The sequence below is a fragment of the Erithacus rubecula genome (genome assembly GCF_903797595.1).
Source record: "Erithacus rubecula genome assembly, chromosome: 10".
Classification (NCBI taxonomy): domain Eukaryota; kingdom Metazoa; phylum Chordata; class Aves; order Passeriformes; family Muscicapidae; genus Erithacus; species Erithacus rubecula.
The window spans coordinates 28,888,142-28,912,411 of record NC_136662.1 but is presented as its reverse complement, the minus strand read 5'-3'; the positions used below and the strand labels follow the sequence as shown (position 1 = coordinate 28,912,411).

At 45.2% G+C, this 24,270-nt stretch overlaps 1 protein-coding gene across 5 annotated transcripts in view; it reads right to left on the bottom strand.

The window, feature by feature from the left end:
- Window positions 1–20,829, bottom strand: part of COP1 (COP1 E3 ubiquitin ligase) — a 135,594-nt gene extending 114,765 nt beyond the window's left edge. For 3 of the 5 annotated variants that reach the window (XM_079314191.1, XM_079314188.1, XM_079314190.1), the window contains exons 1-5: window positions 20,394–20,829; window positions 7,098–7,157; window positions 4,923–5,020; window positions 3,503–3,579; window positions 1,073–1,192 (exon numbers count right to left, since the gene is read on the bottom strand). In XM_079314191.1, coding sequence (XP_079170317.1) covers window positions 1,073–1,192; window positions 3,503–3,579; window positions 4,923–5,020; window positions 7,098–7,157; window positions 20,394–20,710 — 672 coding nt within the window. In that variant the 5' untranslated portion in view covers window positions 20,711–20,829. The remainder of the gene's footprint in view (window positions 1–1,072; window positions 1,193–3,502; window positions 3,580–4,922; window positions 5,021–7,097; window positions 7,158–20,393) is intronic. The other 2 variants (XM_079314192.1, XM_079314189.1) reach the window with 1 other exon arrangement.
- Between the last annotated feature and the right edge of the window lie 3,441 nt (window positions 20,830–24,270).

The following is a 24,270-nucleotide window of genomic DNA, read 5'->3' as shown; positions in this document are numbered from 1 at the left end:
GGTGTGGTTTTGCTTTTTAGGCTTAGCATCCTTAGGAGATACTCATACTCAGAAATACTCATAGTCAGTCATATGCCTTCTTTGCCTCAGTTTTGTCACAAATTATAAAAAAAGACTTACAGAAAAAAGTTTTATTCTCTTTTTCCCCATCATAACTTCACTGAACCACAATAAACATATTTACAAGTCCCCATGCAATAAGGCAACATAACAGTTCTGCTAATACTCAAGCATATTTGGGGTTACTTTCCTTCCATCAGAATCACAAGTTGCAAATATTGATTCTGTAAGAGTGAATAAGTTAAGATATTCCCAATACAACTTTGCCTAACCTGTTTTAAAGCACTGTCAAAATTCACCCTCCTACTCAAAGTTCACTGGCTCAAAAACTGCAATAATCCAAAATAATTTATAAGGTCTGGTTCTTATAACCTGAAAACAATCACTTGAAATGAACAGCATGGAATGGCCAAATACATGGAGAACTAACCCAAACCAACTATATTTCAGTTATATCATAGGAACAGCTTGCCTCATATTGGATGAATCTTCAAACCAGCTTCATAAACAAGACATCTGAATTTTTCTTTCAAGCACTAAATACTGAAAAAGCCTTCAGGAAAGGCAGTCATTCAGATTCTGTTCCAACAAGAACTAAAGGGTGTGATCCTTTCCACATGCTCATTGTGTTTATTCTTTAATCTATATTCTGGACTTCATGCTTATTACTAAAAGATCTGATATTTACTTGTACAATGGACAATTAGCAAACTTCTTCATGTGCTTTTCTGTGTTCTGTGGGTCATTTTCTTTTATCCTTTTTCACTTTTCCTGCTTATTTATACAGCCCTGTCAGCAACAGCATTATAAGCATGCTATGGGCATCACAGCTGAAATGTTACTTCACTACAAAGGTCAACAAAACAGTCACCTTTTAAACACCAAAACACAAGAGAAAATACTGAGGAATTAATCCACTAAGAGAATCTTTCTTCCAAGAAAAGGTATCAAAAGAAAATACTTCCAAATACACAGTTCATTTAAATAAGAAACTAAATGAGAAACTTCTTACTGCTTCCAGCTGCTTCTTCTTTTGCACCAGTAGCTCCAGCATAAGGTTGACATTGGCTAAATCAAGATTGTCTTGATCAGTTCCCAACAAATCTTGAATTATCTGCCACCTGTGGCCATTCTAAAAAGAGAACAAGATACAGAAGAGATGGTGAGTTCAAGCCATCCAGGGCTTTATAAGCCTTTCAACAATAGATACTAAAAGCAACACAGCAATACTTCATCCCTTTGTAAAATTGCAAAACAGTTTTCATGTATCCAGATTCTCAATTCTGCCATATGTATAGGATATGGCTCCTCTAACCTACTGTAGAACTTCTTATCTTATTTGGAATATATCTGTGCTTCATGAAAGCATATTTTCTGTTGCTGGGAGAAGATTACTTCACAAGAACAATTTTATCTGATTTGTGTGCCAGCTTCTGAGAACATGTTTCTTCGGGAAGAAAAAAACACCTCCACATTTATCCAAGCTTAGTTGGATTACATCTGAAATACTGTCATGCACCAATACCTTTTAATTTTAAGCCCAAGTTATAGGCAAAATCCTCATGATGAACTCAAATCAAAGAAGATAGTATCAGCTTATTTTTCTACTGTCACCTCTCACATTACTCCTCCCAATGAAAATGTGAAAGCAGGGAAGAAGATGGAGCTCATCAGGTTGATCTCATTTAAACTGCTTGGAGCTGAGGGGGGACTCCTCAGAGGACCAAAATATTACTATACAGCCCACTCTTCCCTGAAGGCTCTTGCCTCTTATCAATAAAAAAGAAAAAAGGTTATCTTTAAAAACAGTAAAACCTGAATAATAGGCTAATGCTAGCATAGTCTTACATCAAAAAGTCTCAGGAACCAACAGGAACAGCTGAGATGTCTAATGAGCATCTAAGAAACAAAGCTGGACTAAAAAATCCTGTCTTAAAGAAATGACACTAAATGAAGTGCTTTAAATTGGCAGGAACTAGAAATGCCATCCAGTCTAAATCAGATTTTTTTTCACAGAGGCTGTAGCCTTTTTGTATTAACTAGACTAAGAAGAATAAAATATGCAACATCCATATACAATGCAATACTTTTTATACAGTGCTCAACAGAACCTATGGAAACCACTCAGGCCAAAAATTCAATTTCAATCTGGAGTAACTGCGGAAAAAACCCACTATTTTTAAGCAAACGAACAGGATTTGAGACACGTTTTAACAGACTAATGCACTAGTTACCTGTACTACTGCTAGACTATTTAAATATTCAAACATGCCTTAATATAATTTTTTAATGAGACCATGACCACTGCATTTGCTGCAATGCATCTTGGATGACTTCCCTTAATACTAAAAGTAATACAAGGTACATTAAAGAAGGGGTACAGGAGCAACACGCTTTTTCTTTTTATAGATGTCTGTAATTTTTATTGCTGCCAAAAGACAACACTATTTTGGGCATGAAGTCATGGTAGATTGTCCATTTATTGGGAGTTATCAAAACTACAAGCATAGCTTTTAAAGAATAAAACACATCTTCAAGAAGCTGGAAGCTGTTGTACATGCCTTCAGGTCAGTTGTATGCACTTCAAAACATATGTGATTTATGCATATTTTATATTAAATCTGGTATATGCATATTTTATAATACATACAAAAATTTACTGTGAGTAAACCAATAAATCTCTAAATGCTCTTTTCAAACACCCACAGCAGTGGCTTCTGCAACACAGCTCCTAAATTAACACCACTTTAATACAAACTTTTATAAACAGGTGCTCCATGATTTTTATTTATGAGTTACAGAAGACAAGGATGTCAGGCATAGTAGGACAAATATGGAAGTTTTCTGGCTCATGTCATTTATTCTTTTTGATCTTAACATTCAAGAGTATCCACAGGTGCTACAGAGGTTCTGATGAACTGAGAACACAGATCCTACTCTGATTCTGGTACATGAAGCCAATCTAGAGGATATCCAGGCAGTTTGAAGCAGCACACCAGACTCCAAATGTATCTTTCTCCCTCTTGTGGTTGATCTTAGCATTCCTCCAGTTTCCTGACAGAATACAGCTTCTCACATGTGACCAGACAAGCCCATGGCAATTCCAGTCATTCACTGCTCTTACTGAAGCTGTAATTTCCAACACTGAACAAAAATTATTACCTTTAAGTAAGTGTACTTCCATGGGCAGTTTCCCAGGTTATATGCAATACATCAAAGGACACATGCCTATGTTAACACAGCTTCTCTCTACACATATCGCTGGCAGGAAGAAGAGAAGTTAACAAGGAAGAAGGGATCTACTGCCACTGATATTGGTATTATTCCCTCTTAAAGTCAAAGTATCAGCTCAACAGGGCAATTCCTTGTTACTTAAGCCATGCAATTACAATTGCTGCACAGAATCATTAAATAAATATAAAGTAAAAAAGTTGGAACATACGGTGCTACTCACTGAATGGTCCAGTTTGAGTCTTTTCTCCTCAGATCTTTGCTTCTGTTTAAGAATTAATTCATTAACTAAAAAACAAACAAAATGTCAAAAAGATGGATTTAAAATTCATCAAACCAGTATGAAAGATTCTGCCTCATTATTTTTAGTTATTAATTTCACAATAAGATGTTTATCAGTAATTAAAACAGTACAAGATGTCTCTACTTTTTTCCTCATCAATTTATTCTTGGTGATTTTTTGTAACATATATAGATCTTTTTTTTTTTAAATCACTAAATAGAAAGCCTACACATTCTCCAAATTTATTTAGTTCCTTTTTCTAAACACTCATGGATCTTTGAGGAAGTTTTTCAACTCCAAGGCCAAAGTATAACACAGAAGAGTATGAGGGAGATAAATCAGGTAATGTTCTTTTAGGCAAAAAAAAAAAAAAAAAAAAAAAAAAAACACAGCTGAATAGAACAGCATTTTCCTTGAATTATAATGTGCATTTCTAAAGGTGCATTTTTGCTATAATTCAATTTTACACCAATCCAGAGAAGGCAAAGAGAAAGCTAACTTCAACCCTCTGCACACACCTACACATAACCTCTTCCCCCTCCAACACATCTTAAATCCTTGGACGCAGAGGTATGGAAACACTCTTTGGCCCAACACGTACTCCAAGACCTGTCTCAGCACCACCTCCAGCACAACATGATTAGGTCTAAATCAGGATGCCCATGTCTGAAGTATTTCTTGTCTACTGTGGCTTTTCAGACATTTATTATTAAATGGGTAACTCAGCACATAAAATCAAGATTTACTTCAATTTGGTATTCCACACTGGAACGCGTTTCCTTTAATCTTTTCTCCACAAAACTAAGCTTTAAATGGTATTTCCACCTAGCAACATTTCTTCCCCCTTTAAGAAGCAGTTATGATTGCAGACAGGTATATGTATGAATATTTTCTCTGTATCTAATTTACACCTATATCCATCATACGTGCCTCACTACAGCAGCCAAAACAGTACAATATCTAACACAGCCTCCACCCTTTCAGTGTCCAAGCTTTGGAAACAGGTTATGTTCTTTATTATTAGGCAGATAAGAGTGCAAGAAAACAAAAGTTAGGAGATTCACATCTCTAGTCGTATGATAAACACCCTTGCTTTTCATAGAATGGAAACAGCAACAAGTTAATCTCACTATTGTCACTCAGCACATAGTTAAGGCATTGCTGGAGTCAGTGCAGTATTAACAATTTATACTACTAACCTTTTTTTATATAAAAATGACAACCAAGGAGCTGATATTTGGATTTTGTTTTCAACATCCAGAAGACTGTAATTTACAGAACAAATTTACAAGTGCCTGCCTTCCTTAACAACTCAGATGTTTCTCATGCAAGCAGAATGAAAGCTCACCTAAGAAGTTGGGATAAAGATGATCTATGTTGTCCACAACGTAGTTGCATTTGGGACATCTGTTATTGTCCTCCAGGCTCTGGTGAATACATTTATAACTGTTCAAAAACAAAAAACAAGAAACAAAACATGAAGGAACAAAGCATAAGCACAAGGTAAATAATGACAAGGTGCACTGGTGCATTGCCAGCTAACAGCTGTGCTGCCAAGAACCCACAGTGGAGTCAAAATGTTCCAGTCTTTAAACTCAGAGTGTGCTACAGCAGAAAAAAAAAGGCTTCTGGCAAGGATTACAAAATTTAGTCAAGTACTTCACTCTTACTTCCCAGAGGATCACTGCAGTATGGATAACTCCAGCCACAATACCATCTCAAATTCACGCTCCCCACCACTTCCACAGGCAGAGGTGGCAAACAGATTGAACTACTCAGAAGCAAATCTTCTAGATTAGCCGAACACAAGCATTTTAGGTAATTGAACAGAGGACACACCTTCACTAACCTCTCATATTTACCCCCACAGTTGCTTTTCTCACTATCAGTGATTTCAGTAGTGCTCACTCTTGAATTGAGGGACAGAGGAATGAGAAGATGCACTTCAGCATCAGGTCTAAGCATCTCACTTGGAACCTGTTTGATGTCAGCTCCTGATAGAGACACCAGGTGGTAACATTGCTTCACTCCTTTTCTCATTGTCTTGGTTTAGGGCAAATTTGGGAGAAAACCTCTGAATGGGGTCTTTCTAGGTAAGAGATTCAAGCAGTCCCTCCCCCTACCAGTTTGGGGAAATATTTCTTCAGAGAGAAGTGGAAAAAAAACTGGTTTTTTAACCAGCAAAGCACTTCCTAGCACAAAAATGAACAATACTAAATAGCAAAACTTCTTGCTGTTCCAAAGAGATGACAAATTCAGAACTTTCCTTTCATGGGTGACAGCCCGGCTCACTCAGGCTGCTCTCAGTCCCTCCAGCTCTGGGAAATACCATGGGCCAGGCCAGGCTGGGGGGCTACAGGTCAGAGCTCCTGGTGCTCTTCTGGGTTTTCAGTCCAGAGCAGGTTTAAACAATTCCAAGGAAAAGGAAGAAAAACTACAGTCCTGGGAGCTTCTCTGCCTTAGCTAGCCAGAAACTAACCAAGAGCAAAGGAGTGCTCTCTACAGCTGTCCACTGCAGACAACACCATCTGTGTGAGGGATGCAGGGGAGCAAGTGCAGTCTCTGAAACTCTGCACTTCTCTCTCCCTTTACTTTTGGAACCAGTCTTAAAGCTGCAAAATTCAATATTTAACACCAATAGAACAGATGACTGGGGATACAAGCATCATTAAGTCACCCTAAGACACTCATCTTGGACCTCTAAGATGTCACAGGGATAAAGTGTTACCACAGAGGGCACAAAAACAGCTGTTATCTTACCTGCTGCAAGTCAAAACTCTTCTGAAACTTACCTGAATCTTCTGCTCAAGAAAGTACTTGATACTACTATAATATTACTTCTTACAAGGTTTATTTCTAATTAGCAGACACCACAAGAGTATAACACAGACAGGACACTATAGGACATCATGGTTCAACATTTATACCAATTCCTAGAGGAGAGAAGAAGCAGCAAGTGGTTCCAGAAATGTCCCTAGAGGGTTCTTGCACTTCTCCATGAAACATCTGCTCCTCATGACAGTCAGAGGTAACACACTGAAAAGTAAGTGGGGCCAGGCCAGTTCAACACAACAGGAACACCTGAAGCATATCCTCTCTTACAAGGTTTAAAGTAATTGCAGTATTCAATATACAAGCCACTTCAAACTGTGTACAGTCTTGCACAAAGGCAAGGAGGAACTGCCAACATTGCTTTCAACACCTCTATATAGGTGATGCCAATAGAGGTAAATCAACAAACTGCTCTGACTCTGGACACTGGGTGTTACCAGCAGTTTATGAACATTTTATTTCTTTACAGAGGATATATGGTGGCACAGAACTATTTCGTTAAGAAACTTGGATTTTTTTTTTTTTTAATCTAACAGGCATCCATCTTTTAAAAATTTATTTCAACCTCTTTCTTTGGTGTAGGGACAGAAGACAGTAAAGAAACTCAGAATGAAAGGGAATCACAGCAACACTTGTCTGCACATGCTGTAAGAGATGGACATTTTATGCAATACAAGAAACCAAATATTACCAGAAGCTGTGTCCACATTTCGTCATGTAGGCTTCTTCAATCATGTCAAAACAGATGGGGCTGGAAAAAAAAGCAAAACAAAAATCAGAAAGATGTCTTCTTTTACGATAAAATATGAAGAAAAGTATTATGAATTCAAAGCAACCACCTAATTATGGTTAGGTAATAATCTCCTATAAGTAAAATGAAAGGACGTACTAGTGCAACAGCAACCAAGCAGTGTAAAGGTCAAAAGGGCAATCAACAGTTCTTTGAACTCTGAACGGTACTGCAGTCTGCTACAATTAGAAACCAGTAAGTGTTAACTCCTAAGCTTGGAACACCAGGAGACAACCCAAAGCCAGAGAATCTTCAATAAGCAAGGCTGTAGAAAAACCTAACTCTCTGTACTGGGTTTCAAATAAAATGTAGAGCCCTGATGTTTTATACTTTAATACACAATGTATTCATAAATTATACCAACATTAATTTCTCCTCTCTTTTTTTCAACCAACAGCTATCTGTAATTTTAAAAGTGGCACAAAGATCAGAAATAGCAATCATGCCATGAGAACAAGGACTAATAAGTGGGTGGAGAAGAAGCAAAGGAAGGGGTGTGCCTGCAGAGCACTGCCAGGGTGCAGGCTGCAGGAGAGCAGAATGAAACCAACAGGCAGCAGGTGATACAAAGCCAAAGATGGGAAAGGTAAAATAACTAGTTAGTGACTGGAGCACAGCCAGCTCTCCAGGGGGATCACCAAGAACCAAGCAGGGACATCAGGAGAAGGATGTGCAAGCAAGCAGTGCTCCACAAGAACCTGAGCACAAGAGACAGAAATCCCCTGAGATGGGTAGTGCAAGAAATCTGGCTCATCAAGTTGTCTGTGACATGTTTGAAAGGAAAATGAAACACAAATGAAAGGAGAGCTGCATCCACCATTCTTCCAGTGACTTTTATGACTGCTCTCTGATAAGCAGTGAGATTTGCTGTCAGGTACATGCTCATCTCCAGGTCTTAGCCAGCTATTCAGCAAGATGCCGGGCAGCAATATCACAATTCCACACATAATACATGGACCAGCTGTGGCACAAGCTTCATCTTGTTTTTCAATGCCTTACAGAGATCCAAACGCTCTCCTCTCACTCCCTGAAGTCCACACCAATCTCAGTTCTGAAAGGCTTTCAATAGCACTTGCTTTTTCTTCAGAAACATCTCCCTCCTACCTTCTGCCAACAAGACAGTTCTCACCGAATGAGCTGTTAATAAGCTGTTAACAACTTCTGCAAAGCAGGAATCGTTTTTGCATCCAAAACCTAAAAACAGCAAGCATCCTTGTCTAAGCAGGAGAGGGGAACACTTCCACAGAAGGCATTCCCCTATTCTGTAATCCATTTTAGAGTATACCTACATTTGTTACCACATTAGAAAACAAATCTTAAAAAGAGGAGGGAGGAAACACCTCTTAAAATAATTTTTAAGCACATAGAGGTGAAGCTGTGGCCCCTGCTAATACAAGCCCTTGCTCTGAAACACCATACTGGAAAACACAGCTGTCCTGAAAGGTTTGTCCAGCCTAACATACAAGCCAGGTTGTCTTAAATATTCCACCAAATTGCCTGTATAAACACAACATAAAGGCAAATGAATCAAACCAGAATGCTACTCTCTGAACCAACTGAGCCATCTCAAGAGACCTCAAAAATAATTAACACCTGTCTCTCTTCTATCCTGACATACATTTTTCTACACTTGTCTTGAGTAGCACCAACTGCAGGAGTCCAAGTCACTTTCTTCAAGTTATTTAGTTTCAAGACACTGTTGAGTCAGAATAAATTATGAGCAAACTCAGCCAGCATGGGCAGATTATCAGCAGGAGAATAAGGCATCTCTGAATTCTGTTAGCTGGACTTTAAAAGAGAAGCCAAAGACTTAGGGTTAGAGGAGTATTTACGAGTTGTTTCTCCCCACTGGCTCTGGTGATGAATGGTTTAACTTCTTCACCTTCTTCTAGTCACTCTGTATAACTGAAGTATATGCTCTATGTGTCATCCTAGAAACTGCTACCTGCCACAGGGCCAGAGGTGATGCTCCTAACGCCTTGCAGCAATCAACAAGGCTGTAATGCTCCTCTGTGTGCAGAACATCACAAATTAGAGCTAAAATAGGAAGATTACCTCCTAATATACCAGTCACATGAGATCACTGCTCTCAAACTACTCCTTCATACAAGTTTGACTGTAGAAGTGACAGAGTCAAAACAGTTGAAAAAAAGGCAATCAGAGCCAACAAACAGCTATTCAGTATCAGAGTTCTGAATTAATGGCACTGAAGTTTCCATTAGAAACTGCTTCCCCCAAAATGCTCCCTGATTTACAAGTGGAAACAAGATTGATATATTTTAATACTTACTGAAGCCAAGCTGACTGCAACACATGAAAGTTGCTATGCAACAGTTGTTTGAAGCTAATCTAACATAAAGAGAAAGTTTAGAAAGAAATGGAGTGATGAGAATTTGAGACATACTAGAGTTTGTAGTATAACCTGGAACAGGGAAGCAGAAGTATGGTAAAATCAAGGTTTCTGTGAATGAGGTAGCTTATTCTCTACTTGTCTTAAACAGCAGAGTCAGGTTAAAAGGATTCAAATGACTTCAGCAAGTCAAAAATGTCACTGACCTCTAGGAAACAAGGCATCAGTATCCTATAAACACTATTATTTAATCCAGCACTGCAAAGGTTTACCATTCTTTCTCTGCAGGGAAGACCTCAAACATTTTAAATATCCATTTTAATCAAGTTCATGGCCAGTTGTTTTCCAGGCACCTCTCAAGAGTGCTAATGTTACTCTACTGCTACACAAACACCTGCTGAAGTGGTCACTATGAAATTTAAACACACTTCAACAGCAAACAAGAGTCATTATAGTGCCTGCCTCCTATTCAGTTCCTCCCTGGTCTAACCAGAGACCAGGATTGTTGCAGGCTCTGTCCTTCCCATGGAAGGTAGCCAGGTTAAAGATCACTGCTGTTACTATCTATCTACTCACTACAAAGCTCTAATATAACAACAGGTACTCCTTGTACATGTGTTCGGGGTTGAGTGTTTTTCTGTTACTGTGTCAATTGTAAGAATTTTTCCCATTATCATCCAATGGAGCTGGCCGGGCTACACCCAGGGTCCCTGATGAGTCCAGACAAAAGGGGTGGGTGGGGACGGCTCCCGGAGGGGCCTCTGAGGTTTCCGGGAGGGCACTCGCGTTTCCGGCGAGCCGGGAGGAGGATGCCTGGGATGGTTCAGCCACGCGGCCGAGCACAGCAGAGCCAGACCCTCTGCCATCACCTGCCCTGCATCTGCCCCGTTCCAGCCTCCTGCCTCTGCGGACACAGCTGATCCCCCGGACACACACGGTGAGCGAGGAGCCGCCGCCCTCGGTGAGGGTGAGCCCGTTCCCGCCTGAGACCGGCGTGGCCGCTGCTGCCCCTCCCCCCCTCCCTCCTGCCTTCGTTCCCGTCTGCCATTGGCACATCCGGGCTCTGGACTAAGTACAGAGACAGCGTGCTTGCATCTAAAGGGACTGACACCGAGTTATCTATTTCGTTCTGTTAGCAATTTTAACTGTTATTGTTTTCTGTTTGTACAGTTAGATATATTAGTAAAAGAGCTGTTATTCCCACCCCCCTTATCTCTGCCTCAGAGTCCTTGATTCAAACAATCGTAATACTTGGGGGAGGGGAGTGGAACCAAAGTCTCTATTCCAAAAAGGGAAACTTCTGCGCTTACTGGCAGACACCTGTCCTTTCAAACCAGGACAGATTTTGGCGCCCAACGTGGGGCAGAGGACACTGAGTTGAGAGTTAACACAGGAATAACAGCTCTCTTAACTGGCAATATGTTGTCTGGTTTAATCTGGTTTGTGTTCCATGTGGTCACAGCCATCTCACTCCCATTTGTAAGCCCTTTTTTGAATTTGGGCCCCCTCACCAAGGTTGCTGTGGTTATTGTCCGATTGATTTGGTGGATTGATTATGTCAGGAATTCATGGGTTTTTAATTTTTTCTGGGAAGCGGTTCCATGGATCCAGAGCTATCGTACTCTAACTGCGTGTTTCTGGGGCTATTTCAGTAATGGTACTTACTGTGAAGTAACGAGTGCAAGAGAAATTTTTTCCCAACCCATCACCCAGTTTTTTGAGGCTACCCCACTGGTTCTCAAGGATTTCAGATCCGTTTTATATTATACAGTGGCTGGTGTTGCTGATTGGCCTGTTTTACTTAGCATTCAGAAACAAGGGAATATTGGCTTGGACAACAACTCTGATACCTGCCCCAGGGACTAGGGATGATGCCCCACAGCCCACTGCAGAAATGAGCCATCCAGAGTGGGTGGGGGCTCTAGTGAAAGATATAGGCCAAATGCTGAAAGAGCATAGCCAGATGATGAAGGAGTATTTTTCTCCAGCTGGTGAGAAACCCTCCCTCTGCCCTAAAGAGGGAGAGTCAGATGGTGCTGCAGTGGAACCCGTAGATGTCGTATCTGTCCAGGTTCCAGCTGGATCACAGGAGCAGCCACAGCCAGCAGCAGTTGCTCCTGTGGAAACTAGGAAATCTAAGATTAAAACAAGGCACTTAGATAATGGGGATCAGCAAGGAGGGTCCTCACAACCAGCAAGGGAGCCAGAGGTTGAGATTGTCACCGAGTCCCCCTCATACGATAGTCTCCGTAACCTGCGTAAAGACATTGCTCGGCGGGGCCGTGAGCCTTTTACAACTTGGTTACTCCGGGTCTGGGACCTTACGGGAACAGGTGTTAACTGGATGGAACTGAGGCCAGGAATTCGGGATCCTTGGCCCAGGATTCAGGTGTGGACCAGATATTTGTAAGGGAGCAAGGCCTCCTTTCCCTCTGGGACCGGCTTTTAATGAGTGTGAGAGAGAAGTTTTTACACAGAGAGAGAATGCAGGAGCACCACCGTAGGATGCGCTGGCAGACCCTTGAGGAAGGGATCCAGCAGCTGAGAGAGACAGCAGTATTAGAGGTACTCTTTGGGAGGGATGGACAGCATGACAATGACCCTGACAAGGTCAAGTGCACAGGGCAGATGTTATGGAATCTGGCAACCTTGGGTCCATCTCAATATACCACCTACATAGCAATCATTAATGCCGATAACAGTCCAGAGACAGTGTGTTCTGTTGCCAACAAACTCAGAAATTTCAAGAGCATGATGAATGGCCCAATGCAGGCCAATGTCTCTGACATGGCCAGGGACCTCCAACAGGTCGAAGATAGGATGAGGGATATGAGGGAGGAGATGATAGAGAGAATTGAGGAGGTGAGGAAGATCAGCGTAGCACCAGTACGAGTCACAGGCCCCCAAGTCAGAGCTTCACGTCCCCTAGCTAGGGAGAGAGTGTACACCTCATGAGCTGACCTGTGGTTTTTCCTGCGAGACCATGGGGAAGACATGGGAAAATGGGATGGGAAACCCACTTCTGTCCTGGCAGCACAGGTGCGTCAGCTCAGGGAGGGAAATGCTAACCGAGGGAGCTGCACTAAAATGAAGGTAGCCTCAACCTCCCACAAGCAAGGTGCAGGGTATTAAAGCAAGGAGGATGTTCTGTCAGATCCCCTGGAAGGAACCTCCACTATGTATGCCCAGGAAAGAAATAATAACCAGGGCTAGAGGGGCCCTGCCTCTAGCCAGGGAGAGGCATGGGATGACAGGATCTATTGGATAGTGTGGGTGCAATGGCCTGGCACGTCAAAGCCACAGAAACATAAAGTGCTAGTTGATACTGGTTCACAATGCACCCTGATACCATCAGAACATGTGGGGAAGGTACCTGTTTCCATTGTTGGGGTGACGGGGGGATCACAGGAATTCACTTTGCTGGAAGCTGAGATTAGCCTGACAGGGAAGGGGTGGCAGAAACATCCAATTGTAACTGGCCCAGGGGCACTGTGCATTCTAGGCATAGACTTCCTCAGGAACGGCTACTACAAAGACCCAAAGGGGTTCAAGTGGGCTTTTGGAATAACTGCTGTAGCGACAGAGAGCATTAAGCAGTTGAACACCTTGCCTGGACTGTCAGAAAACCCCTCTGCAGTAGGACTCCTGAAAGTGACTGAGCAACAGGTGCCAATTGCCACCATGACCGTGCACCGCCGGCAGTACCGGACAAATCGAGATGCTGTGATCCCCATCCACAAAATGATCCGTGATCTAGAGAGCCAAGGGGTGGTCAGCAAGAGCCACTCACCCTTCAACAGTCCTATCTGCCCTGTGCAGAAATCTGATGGAGAATGGAGACTGACTGTGGACTATCGGGCATTGAATGAAGTGACTCCACCGCTGAGCGCTGCCGTGCCGGACATGCTGGAACTCCAGTACGAGCTGGAGTCCAAGGCAGCAAGGTGGTATGCCACCATTGACATTGCAAATGCATTATTCTCCATTCCTTTGGCAGCAGAGTGCAGGCCTCAGTTTGCTTTCACCTGGAGGGGCGTGCAGTACACCTGGAACCGACTGCCCCAGGGGTGGAAGCACAGCCCCACCATCTGCCACGGACTGATCCAGGCTGCACTGGAAAAGGGTGAGGCTCCAGACATTTGCAGTACATCGATGACATCATTGTGTGGGGGAACACAGCAATGGAGGTGTTTGAGAAAGGAGAGAAGATCATCCAGATTTTGCTGGGAGCCGGTTTCACCATTAAAAGAGCAAAGTCAAAGGACCTGCCCGAGAGATCCAGTTCCTGGGAGTGAAGTGGCAGGATGGACGGCGCCAGATCCCCACTGAAGTCATCAATAAGATCACTGCAATGTCCCCACCAACAAGCAAGAAGGAGACACAAGCTTTTCTAGGTGCTATCGGCTTTTGGAGAATGCTCATCCCTGAATACAGCCAGATTGTGAGCCCTCTCTACCAGGTCACTCACAAGAACGATTTCCATTGGGGCCCTGAACAACAGCAAGCTTTTGCCCAGATCAAACAGGAAATTGCTCATGCAGTGGCCCTTGGCCCAGTCAGGACAGGACCAGAGGTAAAGAATGTGCTCTACTCTGCAGCTGGGAACCATGGTCTGTCCTGGAGCCTTTGGCAGAAGGTGCCTGGTGAGACCCGAGGCCGACCCCTGGGATTCTGGAGCAGAAGCTACAAAGGATCTGAAGCCAACTACACTCCCACAGAGAAGGAAATCTTGGCTGCCTATGAGGGAGTTCAAGCTGCTTCAGAGGTGATTGGCACAGAAGCACAACTTCTCCTGGCACCCCGACTGCCAGTGCTGGGGTGGATGTTCAAAGGAAAGGTTCCCTCTACTCACCACGCCACCGACGCCACATGGAGCAAGTGGATTGCCCTCATCACACAGCGCGCCCGTATTGGTAACCCAAATCGCCCTGGGATTTTGGAGATAATTACGAACTGGCCAGAAGGTGAAGATTTTGGTCTCGCTGATGAAGAGGAGCAGAAGCAAGTGACCTGGGCTGAAGAAGCTCCACCGTACAACCAGCTGCCAGCAGATGAAACACGCTACGCCCTTTTCACCGACGGTTCCTGCCGCATTGTGGGGATGAACCGGAAGTGGAAAGCTGCCGTATGGAGCCCCACATGACAGGTTGCACAAGCTACCGAAGGAGAAGGTGGATCGAGTCAACTTGCTGAACTCAAAGCTGTTCAGCTGGCCTTGGACATTGCTGAGAGAGAGAAATGGCCAAAGCTCTACCTTTACACTGATTCGTGGATGGTAGCCAATGCTCTGTGGGGTTGGCTGGAAAGGTGGAAAAAGGCTGACTGGCAACGTAGAGGAAAACCAATCTGGGCTGCTGATGAGTGGAAAGACATTGCCACTCGGGTAGAGAAGCTCCCCGTGAAAGTCCGTCATGTGGATGCCCATGTTCCCAAGAGTCGGGCTAATGAAGAACACAGGCACAACAAGCAGGTAGATCAGGCTGCACAGATAGAGGTCTCAAAGATAGACTTAGATTGGGAACACAAGGTGGAACTGTTCCTGGCTCGATGGGCCCACGATGCCTCAGGCCATCAGGGCAGAGACGCCACCTATAAGTGGGCACGAGACCGAGGGGTGGATCTAACCATGGACAGCATCTCTCAGGTTATTCATGACTGTGACACGTGCGCTGCCATCAAACAGGCCAAGCGGGTGAAGCCCCTCTGGTATGGGGGGCGATGGTCCAAATATAAGTACGGAGAGGCCTGGCAGATTGACTATATCACACTGCCTCAGACCCGCCAAGGCAAGCGCTACGTGCTGACCATGGTAGAAGCCACCACTGGATGGTTGGAGACCTACGCTGTGCCCCACGCCACTGCTCGGAACACCATCCTGGGCCTGGAAAAACAAGTCCTCTGGAGACATGGTACCCCTGAAAGAATTGAGTCAGACAATGGGACTCATTTCAAAAATAGCCTTATAAACACCTGGGCTAAAGAACATGGCATCGAGTGGGTGTACCATATTCCCTACCATGCACCAGCGGCTGGGAAAGTCGAACGGTGCAATGGTCTGCTTAAAACCACCTTAAAGGCACTGGGTGGGGGGACTTTCAAGAACTGGGAGATCAATCTACCAAAGGCCACATGGTTAGTGAATACCCGAGGTTCCACTAACCGAGCAGGCCCTGCCCAGTCAGAGCCCTTGGGAGCAGCAGATGGAGATAAGGTTCCAGTGGTACACTTGAGAGGCATGTTAGGGAAAACTGTCTGGGTGAACTCTGCTTCCAGCAAAGACAATCCTGTTCGTGGGGTGGTTTTCGCTCAAGGACCAGGTTGCACTTGGTGGGTGATGCAAAAGGATGGAGAGACCCGATGCATACCCCAATGAGACCTTGTTCTAGGGTGAACTATATATGATACTGTGCCCGTAACTACATGTATGTATATAATTTAAAGGTTTCAATATGATGTAGCATGATGGCATGGAAAAATTCGGGGTGGATAATGTTCGGGGTTGAGTGTTTTTCTGTTACTGTGTCAATTGTAAGAATTTTTCCCATTATCATCCAATGGAGCTGGCCGGGTTACACCCAGGGTCCCTGATGGGTCCAGACAAAGGTGTGGGTGGGGACGGCTCCCGGAGGGGCCTCTGAGGTTTCCGGGAGGGCACTCGCGTTTCCGGCGAGCCGGGAGGAGGATGCCTGGGATGGTTCAGCCACGCGGCCGAGCACAGCAGAGCCAGACCCTCTGTGATCACCTGCCCTGCATCTGCCCCGTTCCAGCCTCCTGCCTCTGCGGACACAGCTGATCCCCCAGACACACACGGTGAGCGAGGAGCCGCCGCCCTCGGTGAGGGTGAGCCCGTTCCCGCCTGAGACCGGCGTGGCCGCTGCTGCCCCTCCCCCCCTCCCTCCTGCCTTCGTTCCCGTCTGCCATTGGCACATCCGGGCTCTGGACTAAGTACAGAGACAGCGTGCTTGCATCTAAAGGGACTGACACCGAGTTATCTATTTTGTTCTGTTAGCAATTTTAACTGTTATTGTTTTCTGTTTGTACAGTTAGATATATTAGTAAAAGAGATGTTATTCCCACCCCCTTATCTCTGCCTCAGAGTCCTTGATTCAAACAATCGTAATACTTGGGGGAGGGGAGTGGAACCAAAGTCTCTATTCCAAAAAGGGAAACTTCTGCCCTTACTGGCAGACACCTGTCCTTTCAAACCAGGACAACATGGTATGCAAACAGCTTGCTGTGTTTTTAGTTTGTGACTTCAGGGCAAATTTGCAATATTCCTTATTAAAACTACTTTCTGGACCACAAACATGGTAACAACTACACTCAGACCATGCCTGGATTAACAGGTAACCAGCTGAGGAAAGAACTGATTTTTAAAACCCACAAACATGCAAGTTCAGGTGGCATACAGCTCTTCCTACAGGTGAGCTGTGGTACAGGGTGCTGATCTCCACATCAGCATACAACATCCCCTCTTCCATACATGATTTGTGCCAGAGCTCAGAAACAAGGACTGCTGTGAAGCAGCCACTGAAGAGACAGGTAAGATCCAACCCATCCAGGGAGCAAAGCAGATAGTAAGTTGTTTTAAAGAGGTTTAGTCAGCCATGAATTGGGAGAGCTAATACAAAGCCTGGGAAAACTAAGCAATTACACTGCTGGGCAGGAAAAATAATCTGATTAGAGAAATCCCTTTCAGATGCTCTCCAGGCAAATGGAAAGACAGGAGTAGCACAAAAAAATACCTTTATATTCTGCATCCCACACTAAGAGAAACATAGTTTTCCCTTTATAATAAAGTTGCCCACTAAGTCAGACCTATTTGCAGTCCTAACTGGAGCTAACTGCTTTTCCAGGCAGAAGCTGACATGCATCACAAACAGGAGACACTCACAAACCCCTGAGCATACACATGCTAAACATTTCGCAACTGAAAGTAGCAACACATAACAATGTTTACCACAGTGCCTCTTCCTCACTTAAGACAGTGCTTTCAGAAGATAGGCAAGGAGGTCACACATTAATAATATTAAGGAAATTTCCACTTGCACCTTGGTGTTCAAAATTCATCCAAACTTCTTTACTCCTTCTCACCTTCCATCTGGTACAGGCCTAATCTACCACAGAGTTTACAGCTGTGGCTAACAGCAACTCACAGCTCATGATCAGAAAAATTATCAAGTGTCCTCTGCAGCTGGCAGCAACTTGAATTGTCCTTACAGAGGCAAAAAGGGCACAGGGGGAAACTTCTGTCTCTCACACTGATATGTAAAGCTAGTCTAAATCAATTATTTAAAGTAACACACATACACACACACACCCTGCCTTCTTGGACCTTGCTCGAAACTCCAGAGCTGCCCAGTTTGGTTTATTTCTACATAACCGTATTGCTAACCCAAATTAAAAAAAAAAAAAAAAAAAAAAAAAAAAGACAGATACTGTAATTTGAAGCTAGAACAACATAATAAATATGAACAAGCCCTTTAGCCCACAGAAATACAGAGCAGTGAAAAACCCCAAGTTAACTATAATCATTGCCCGCTCTTAAACTCACTACAATATTCTCAATGTGGCTTTTGTAAATACTAAGAGAAGACATTTTGCCCTGATTACTACTGGTTTCTTTCCTCTCACTTGTTCAGTCAGCTGTGCTTCTCAATGAGGAGAAAACAGCTAATCGCAGGTTCTCCTTGAAGCATCCACAGTACTTACCTGCAGAAAAAAAGCAAGAAACTCAGCTTTTTGAGCCATCTAAAAATACTTCAAGTCTACAAATTGGTTTTGGGTGTAATTTCCTTTCCAAACCACTCATTTCTACAACAGACAACAAAATAGGAAACAAGAACTGACTAGAAAGAGTAGGGAGCCATGCTGGCAGAACACTGATTCCAGAGTCTAAGTGTAGAGGGAACAGAGGAGAATGAGCACTTGTAATTGTGTTCACACCCCATGACCAGAAGACCTGTGAGCTCAAGCCAAGAGCTCTTAAATCCACCTAACATGGCCTAGACCCAGAGCAGGGCATTAGGTGATGACAGCAGTCATCTCATCCCCATTCTGCTACTGAACAAACTACTAACTAAAGTAATAAGCAGTAATTTTTGACTATTACTTATTCCTAACACAAATTACTTACTGTTTTCTTCTGACACTAACTTCTTAGCAGCTTCAAGTTTTCACTTCAGTAGCAAAGGTATTTCCTATCAACTCTGCAAAACACTTAACAAGCTGTAAAGTTAAGCTACAGGGCTTTGAGACAATACCTGTCCTGTGAAAAATACCTCACATGCAGTCCTCACCTCTAAGTCAGAGCTTTCAAAATTATCTTGGAAGCAGTGGATCACTTATCTTTTTTTTTTTTTTTTACTATTTCCTTTCCATACATGACTTTCCTACAATTTGATCCTTTTCCCACTACCTCTTTCCTGTTTGCTGTTCCCAGATGCAAAACCTTACCTCCTGTTATGACATTTTAGCACATCCAGCCAGCTACAAAACTCAAACCTACTTTTTATGTTGGGAGGTTTGAAACCCACCAGCAATGGGTTCTGTTCAAAACTGCAAATTACAAACAGTTCTCAAACCATGCACCTTAGCTTAGCCATTATGCTGAAAGGTGATTTCCAGCTATGAGCTAGAGCTCTTGGCTGAATGCTAGAAAAACAATATCTGAAAAATGTTTAAACCATCACAGAAGAAATTCCCTACTAATCTGGTTTTAGGTGCCTGCCTGACACAAAACTTACTGTTGTTTCAAACCAGACAATCTGTCCCAGCAACACAGGCAAACCAGGTCAGCTTTGCTGGAGCTAACAACCACCATGAGGATCCTTGGAGTCCCATCCAGAAGGGCACATCATCCTTTGCTGAATCTTCTTCCAAAGATCAGCGGACTCCAGACCATTTGAGGTCACATCGTCCAAGGCAGTTGCTGTGTTGTTGGAATGCTGTGAGGAAGCACCTTGTGCTGCAGGGCCTTTCCAAAAAATTGAGTGCACTCAAAGAGGAACCTGCCAGGTGTAACCTGATTTCGCTTAAAAATAGAGAGCATAGAGGTAATGCTGCTACATGGGGCCAAAACCAGACAAAATCAGAGAACCAGTTATGTTGGAAAAGACCTCTGAGATTATCAAGTCCAACCTATGACCCTACACCACCATGCCAACTAGACCATAGCATTGAGTGCTATGACCAGTTGTTCCCTGAATAGCTCCAGGAATGGTGACTCCACCACCTCCCTGGGCAACATATTTCAGTGTATAATTAACCTTTCTGGGAAGAAATTCTTTCTAACATCCTAACTACACCTTCCCCGGCGCAGCTTAAGTCTGTGTCCACTTGTCCTGTTGCTAGCTGTCAGAGAGAAGAGTCTGATCCCCTCCTGGCTCCAACATTATGTCACAGAGTTCTAGAAAGTGATAAAGTCCCCCCAGAGCCGCTTCTGCTCCCTAGGCTACCCCTCTCAGCTCCCTCAGCTGGATGTGGTGCTCCAGCCCCTTCGCCAGCTCCAGCCCCTGCCCTCTTCTGGACTTCGTCTAACACCTCCACGTCCTTCCTGAATTGAGAGGCCCAGAACTAGACACAGGACTGGAGGTGTGGCCTCACCAGAGGCCAGTACAGAGAGACAATCACTTCCCTAGCCCTGCTGGCCACACTGTTTCTGACAGAGGTACAAAAGAGGGAAAACCCCAAAGCCACAATTCCCGGAGGGCAGCAGCGGTTCCAGCGCCAGGAGGGGCTGCCGACTGCTTCCTCCTCCCGCCGCTATTCCACACTCCCCAGGCTTCCCGACGGCATAGCGGCGCACCGGCTTCCCCCAGCCACATATCGCGACATATCGCGCTCACCACACGAAGTCGTTGCTCTTGTCCTCGTAGGAGTTAATGAGCCCGTTGCAGAGCGGGGTGAGCAGCGGCCTCTTCCTGCCGCCGCCCCCCGGCGCCGCGGAGGAGCCGCCGGGCCGCGCCGCCCCCGCCGCCAGCCGGGCCAGCCCCGCGCCCGACCCCGACACGGCGGCCGCTACCAGCACGGGCCGCGCCGCTGCGCCGCCCGAGGAGGACGAGCCGGGGGCCATGGCCGCCGAGGAGGAGGAGGATGATGAGGAAGAAGAGGCCGGTGTGGCGGCGGGCGGCACGGCGGGGTGCGGCGGGCGGCTGCCCGACATGCCGAGGCCGGGCCAGGCCGGGCGGAGAGGCCTCAGCGCATCCCCGTACGCGCGGGGGAAAAATAAAGTTCCTCCAAAGAAAAAAAAGGGAGGGGGGGAAAAACCAAACAAGAAAAATTAAAAAATCCCACACAGCAAAAAAAAAGAAAAAAAAAAAAAAACAAGTAAAACGGCAGCTCCGGCGCGGCGCTTGTTCAAGCTTTATTGACAGGCGGAGAGCGCGACCGCGCGTGCGCGGGGCGGGGCCGCGCCGCTGAGGGGCGGGGCCGGGCGGGGCCGGGCCGGGCCGGGATCGGCTGGGCTGAGCTCTCCCCTCACGGCCCGGCGGGAGCTGGGGCCGCCCGGGAATGGGAATCATTTGAGCAGCTGCGGCCCGGGGCTCGGCAGCCGACTCGGTTCTGTCGCGCCGGGCTGAGAGGTGTGGGCCAGGAGCTTCCAGCCCCGCGTGAAGTCGCTTCCCCTGACACCACATCTAGTGGTGCACAATCCTGAAGCACAAGTGTGGTGAGGGGCAGCTGAGGCAGCTGGGAGGCCTCAGCCTGGAGAAAAGAAGGCTCAGGGCGGCCTTCTCACTCACTACGAACACGTGACGAGAGGTTGTGGCCAGGTGAGGGTGGGGATCTCCTAAGCGAGCGATAGGACTACGGGACATAGTCTCAAACTGCGCCGAGAGAGGTTCAGGCTGGACATAGGGAGGAATTTTTTCACGATAAAGAGTGGTTATGTGCTGAAATGGGCCGCCCAGGGAGGCAGTGGAGTCACTGGCCTTGGAGGTGTGTAAGGAAAGCCTGTAAGTGGTATGTGGTATTCAGTGCCATGGTCTGGTTGACAAGGTGCTGTTGTGTCATAGGTTGGACTCGATGACCTCACGGGTCTTTTCCAACTTAATCGAGTCTGTGATTCTGTGATCTCCCTCAGAGCACTGAGGGGAAGGCAGCCAGGTCTCAGAGGGAAATATGTCAGGCTGTCACTCAGAGACCCTCCCTGCACTCTCTGAGCCCCCACACCACAGACAAATCCAATGAAGAGCAGGGCTGATCTGTCTCTCGCAGGATGTTTTTCACCTGCAGCTATACCTTAGATATATACCTGAAAAGGCAGCTTTAAGCATGCTGAGCTTTATCCTGTGCCATCCAGCCCCATGCAAAGAAATGGATCCATGGACCAAAGCCAATTGTGAGGTTCAACAAGTGCCCGGTCCTGCACTTGGGTCACAACAATCCCAGGCAGTGTGACAGGCCTGATGGAGGAGGACCTGAGGGTGCTGGTTGGCAGCAGCCACATCTCAAGTGCTGTGTCCAGTTCTGGGCCTCTCCTGCAAGAAAGACTTTGAGGGGCTGGAGTGGCTCCAGAGAAGGGCAACAGAGCAGGGAAATGGGCTGGAGGATAAGTCTTCTGAGGAGGAGGTGAGGGAGCTGTGAAGGCCCATGCTGAGGAGAAGGAGGCTCAGGGGGGACCTTATCATTAAAATTCCCTGATAAGAGGTTGTAACCAGATGGGGGATCAGGCTCTGCTCTCAGGCAACAATTGACAGGAGAAGAGGAAATGCCCTCAGCCTGTCCAGAGGAAGTTCAGGTTGGACATCAGGAAGAATTTCTTCATGACAAAGGTTGTTAAGCATTAGAACAGGCTGCCCAGGAAGGTGGTGTGGTCACCATCCCTGGAACTGTTCCAGAAATGGCTAGACATGGCACTCAGGGCTCTAGACTGGATGACAAGGTGGTGATCAGTCACAGGTCAGACTTGATGATCTTGGAGGTATCTTCCATACTAAATGATTCTATGATTCTGCGAAAGATGTCTGGTGATGAGTGAACAGCTTTTCCCAGGTTTGAGTCAGTGCTCTGCTGCCTGGGTGGATGAGAATCCCAATGGTGAGGACCACAGCCTCTTGGGTTCCTGTTTCCCAACAGCAGGCCTGAGTTTTACAGAGCAAAGGCAGTTTCTGCCCAAGTTAATTAGTAAAGTGTTGATAAAGGATGCCCCAAAGATGTTTTGGGTGTTATGAGAAATGTTGCCCCCAGACCCAGCCTTTTGCAAACCAAACTGAAAAGTTCACTTGTCAACTCCTTGGCTTGGCCAGAAGTACTGTGGAGAAATACCTGCTGTTCCCTTTCATTTCTCTTTCAACACCTTATGGAAAGGTATTGCCTCCTTTGCATTGAGTAACTGTATTGTCTGCAGTCAGCTTTACTTGTCTAGAGTTGAGGAGGCAGCTGGTGAAACATTAGGGTATTCCCTGAGGAGAATAATCCTAAACCCAGTTATGGGAAAATGCCCAAAAAGATCAGCACTGCAGCATTCCTCCCAGTAGGGACAGCAGAGTGAGCTGTAAAACTAGTATGGGAGCTGGTAAAACTGGTCTGAGAGGAAAAAAAAGATGCTTCAGGTAGGCAGTATTGGTCAGGAGAACCTCCCAGGCATGCAGCAGGCTGGCAGGGATGCTGGACAACAAATGTCCCAAAGGCAGCATGGCAAAACACAGCTGTGAATTTAACCTGGAGATGCAGCTGAAGGGGTGGAGCTGTGGAGTGCTCCTTTTAATCTTCCCTCTCAGAGGTACTGGAATACCACTGGGTATTTGCCTCTATGTTTACCCCTCATGTTAGGAAAAATTGCCAAGACAGTCAGCAAAACCCAAAACATCTCTGAGAAATTTGATTCAATCCAGGAAATTCAAAGGCAGAGTCCCTGTGAGATCCAGATCAGCTGTCTCACCTTTACAAGGTGACATCTGCCATTAGAGTCACTCCCAGGATTTAACTCTTTGTTGCTGTTATTGAAAACATTTTTAATATATTTTGTGGGGCTCTTTTTGGTGTTTCCTTTTGGGTTTGGATTTTTGGTTTTTTAGCCATTGGGTTCTCCTGCTTTCTGTAAAAACCTTTCTGACTAGCAGTTCTCAAGACTAGGTCCATAAAGTCTTTGAAATGTAGTGATTCCCGTTGTTTTCAGTGGAAGCAAAAGATAATTGCTGTTATTTAGACCTTTCTTTCAGCCTGGCCATTATGTCTGGGTGCATCTTATTTTCTATTGCTAAGAGAAAGGGAAGTCTCATTTCCTTTTCTTCCAGAGGGATCCAAAGCTTTATGGATGAGTGTCTACAATGGACTTTCAGAAGTAGTAAGCAGTAGTATTGGCAATAGTACAACCCCATGCTCCACACTGAAATACTGGCTGATCCTTGAAAAGTCTTGCTGATGCCATTACTGACTGCTTCAGGGAGGAAAAAATTGCACAGGCAAAAGCTGTTAAAGATCATGACCACTTATATGACATACGACTTATATGGCCACTTATGTCTGTACATAACTGGCCTTCACAACATCCCCTACACTCACAGCCCTAGCAATGTGTGACACCCAGCACTTCAATACCTAGGTAAGATCTCCCTGATTCCTGAACTTTAGGATACCATGTTGAGCTCTTGGAGTCTCTCTGGCTCCTGAAGAAACTCCTTTCCTGGGTCTGCCTTGCAGTACCAGTTCCACAAACCATGTATGCAGCCTAAGGGAAGGTTTGATGCTACTTACAGCAGATACCTGTGTGTTGTGTGAGGA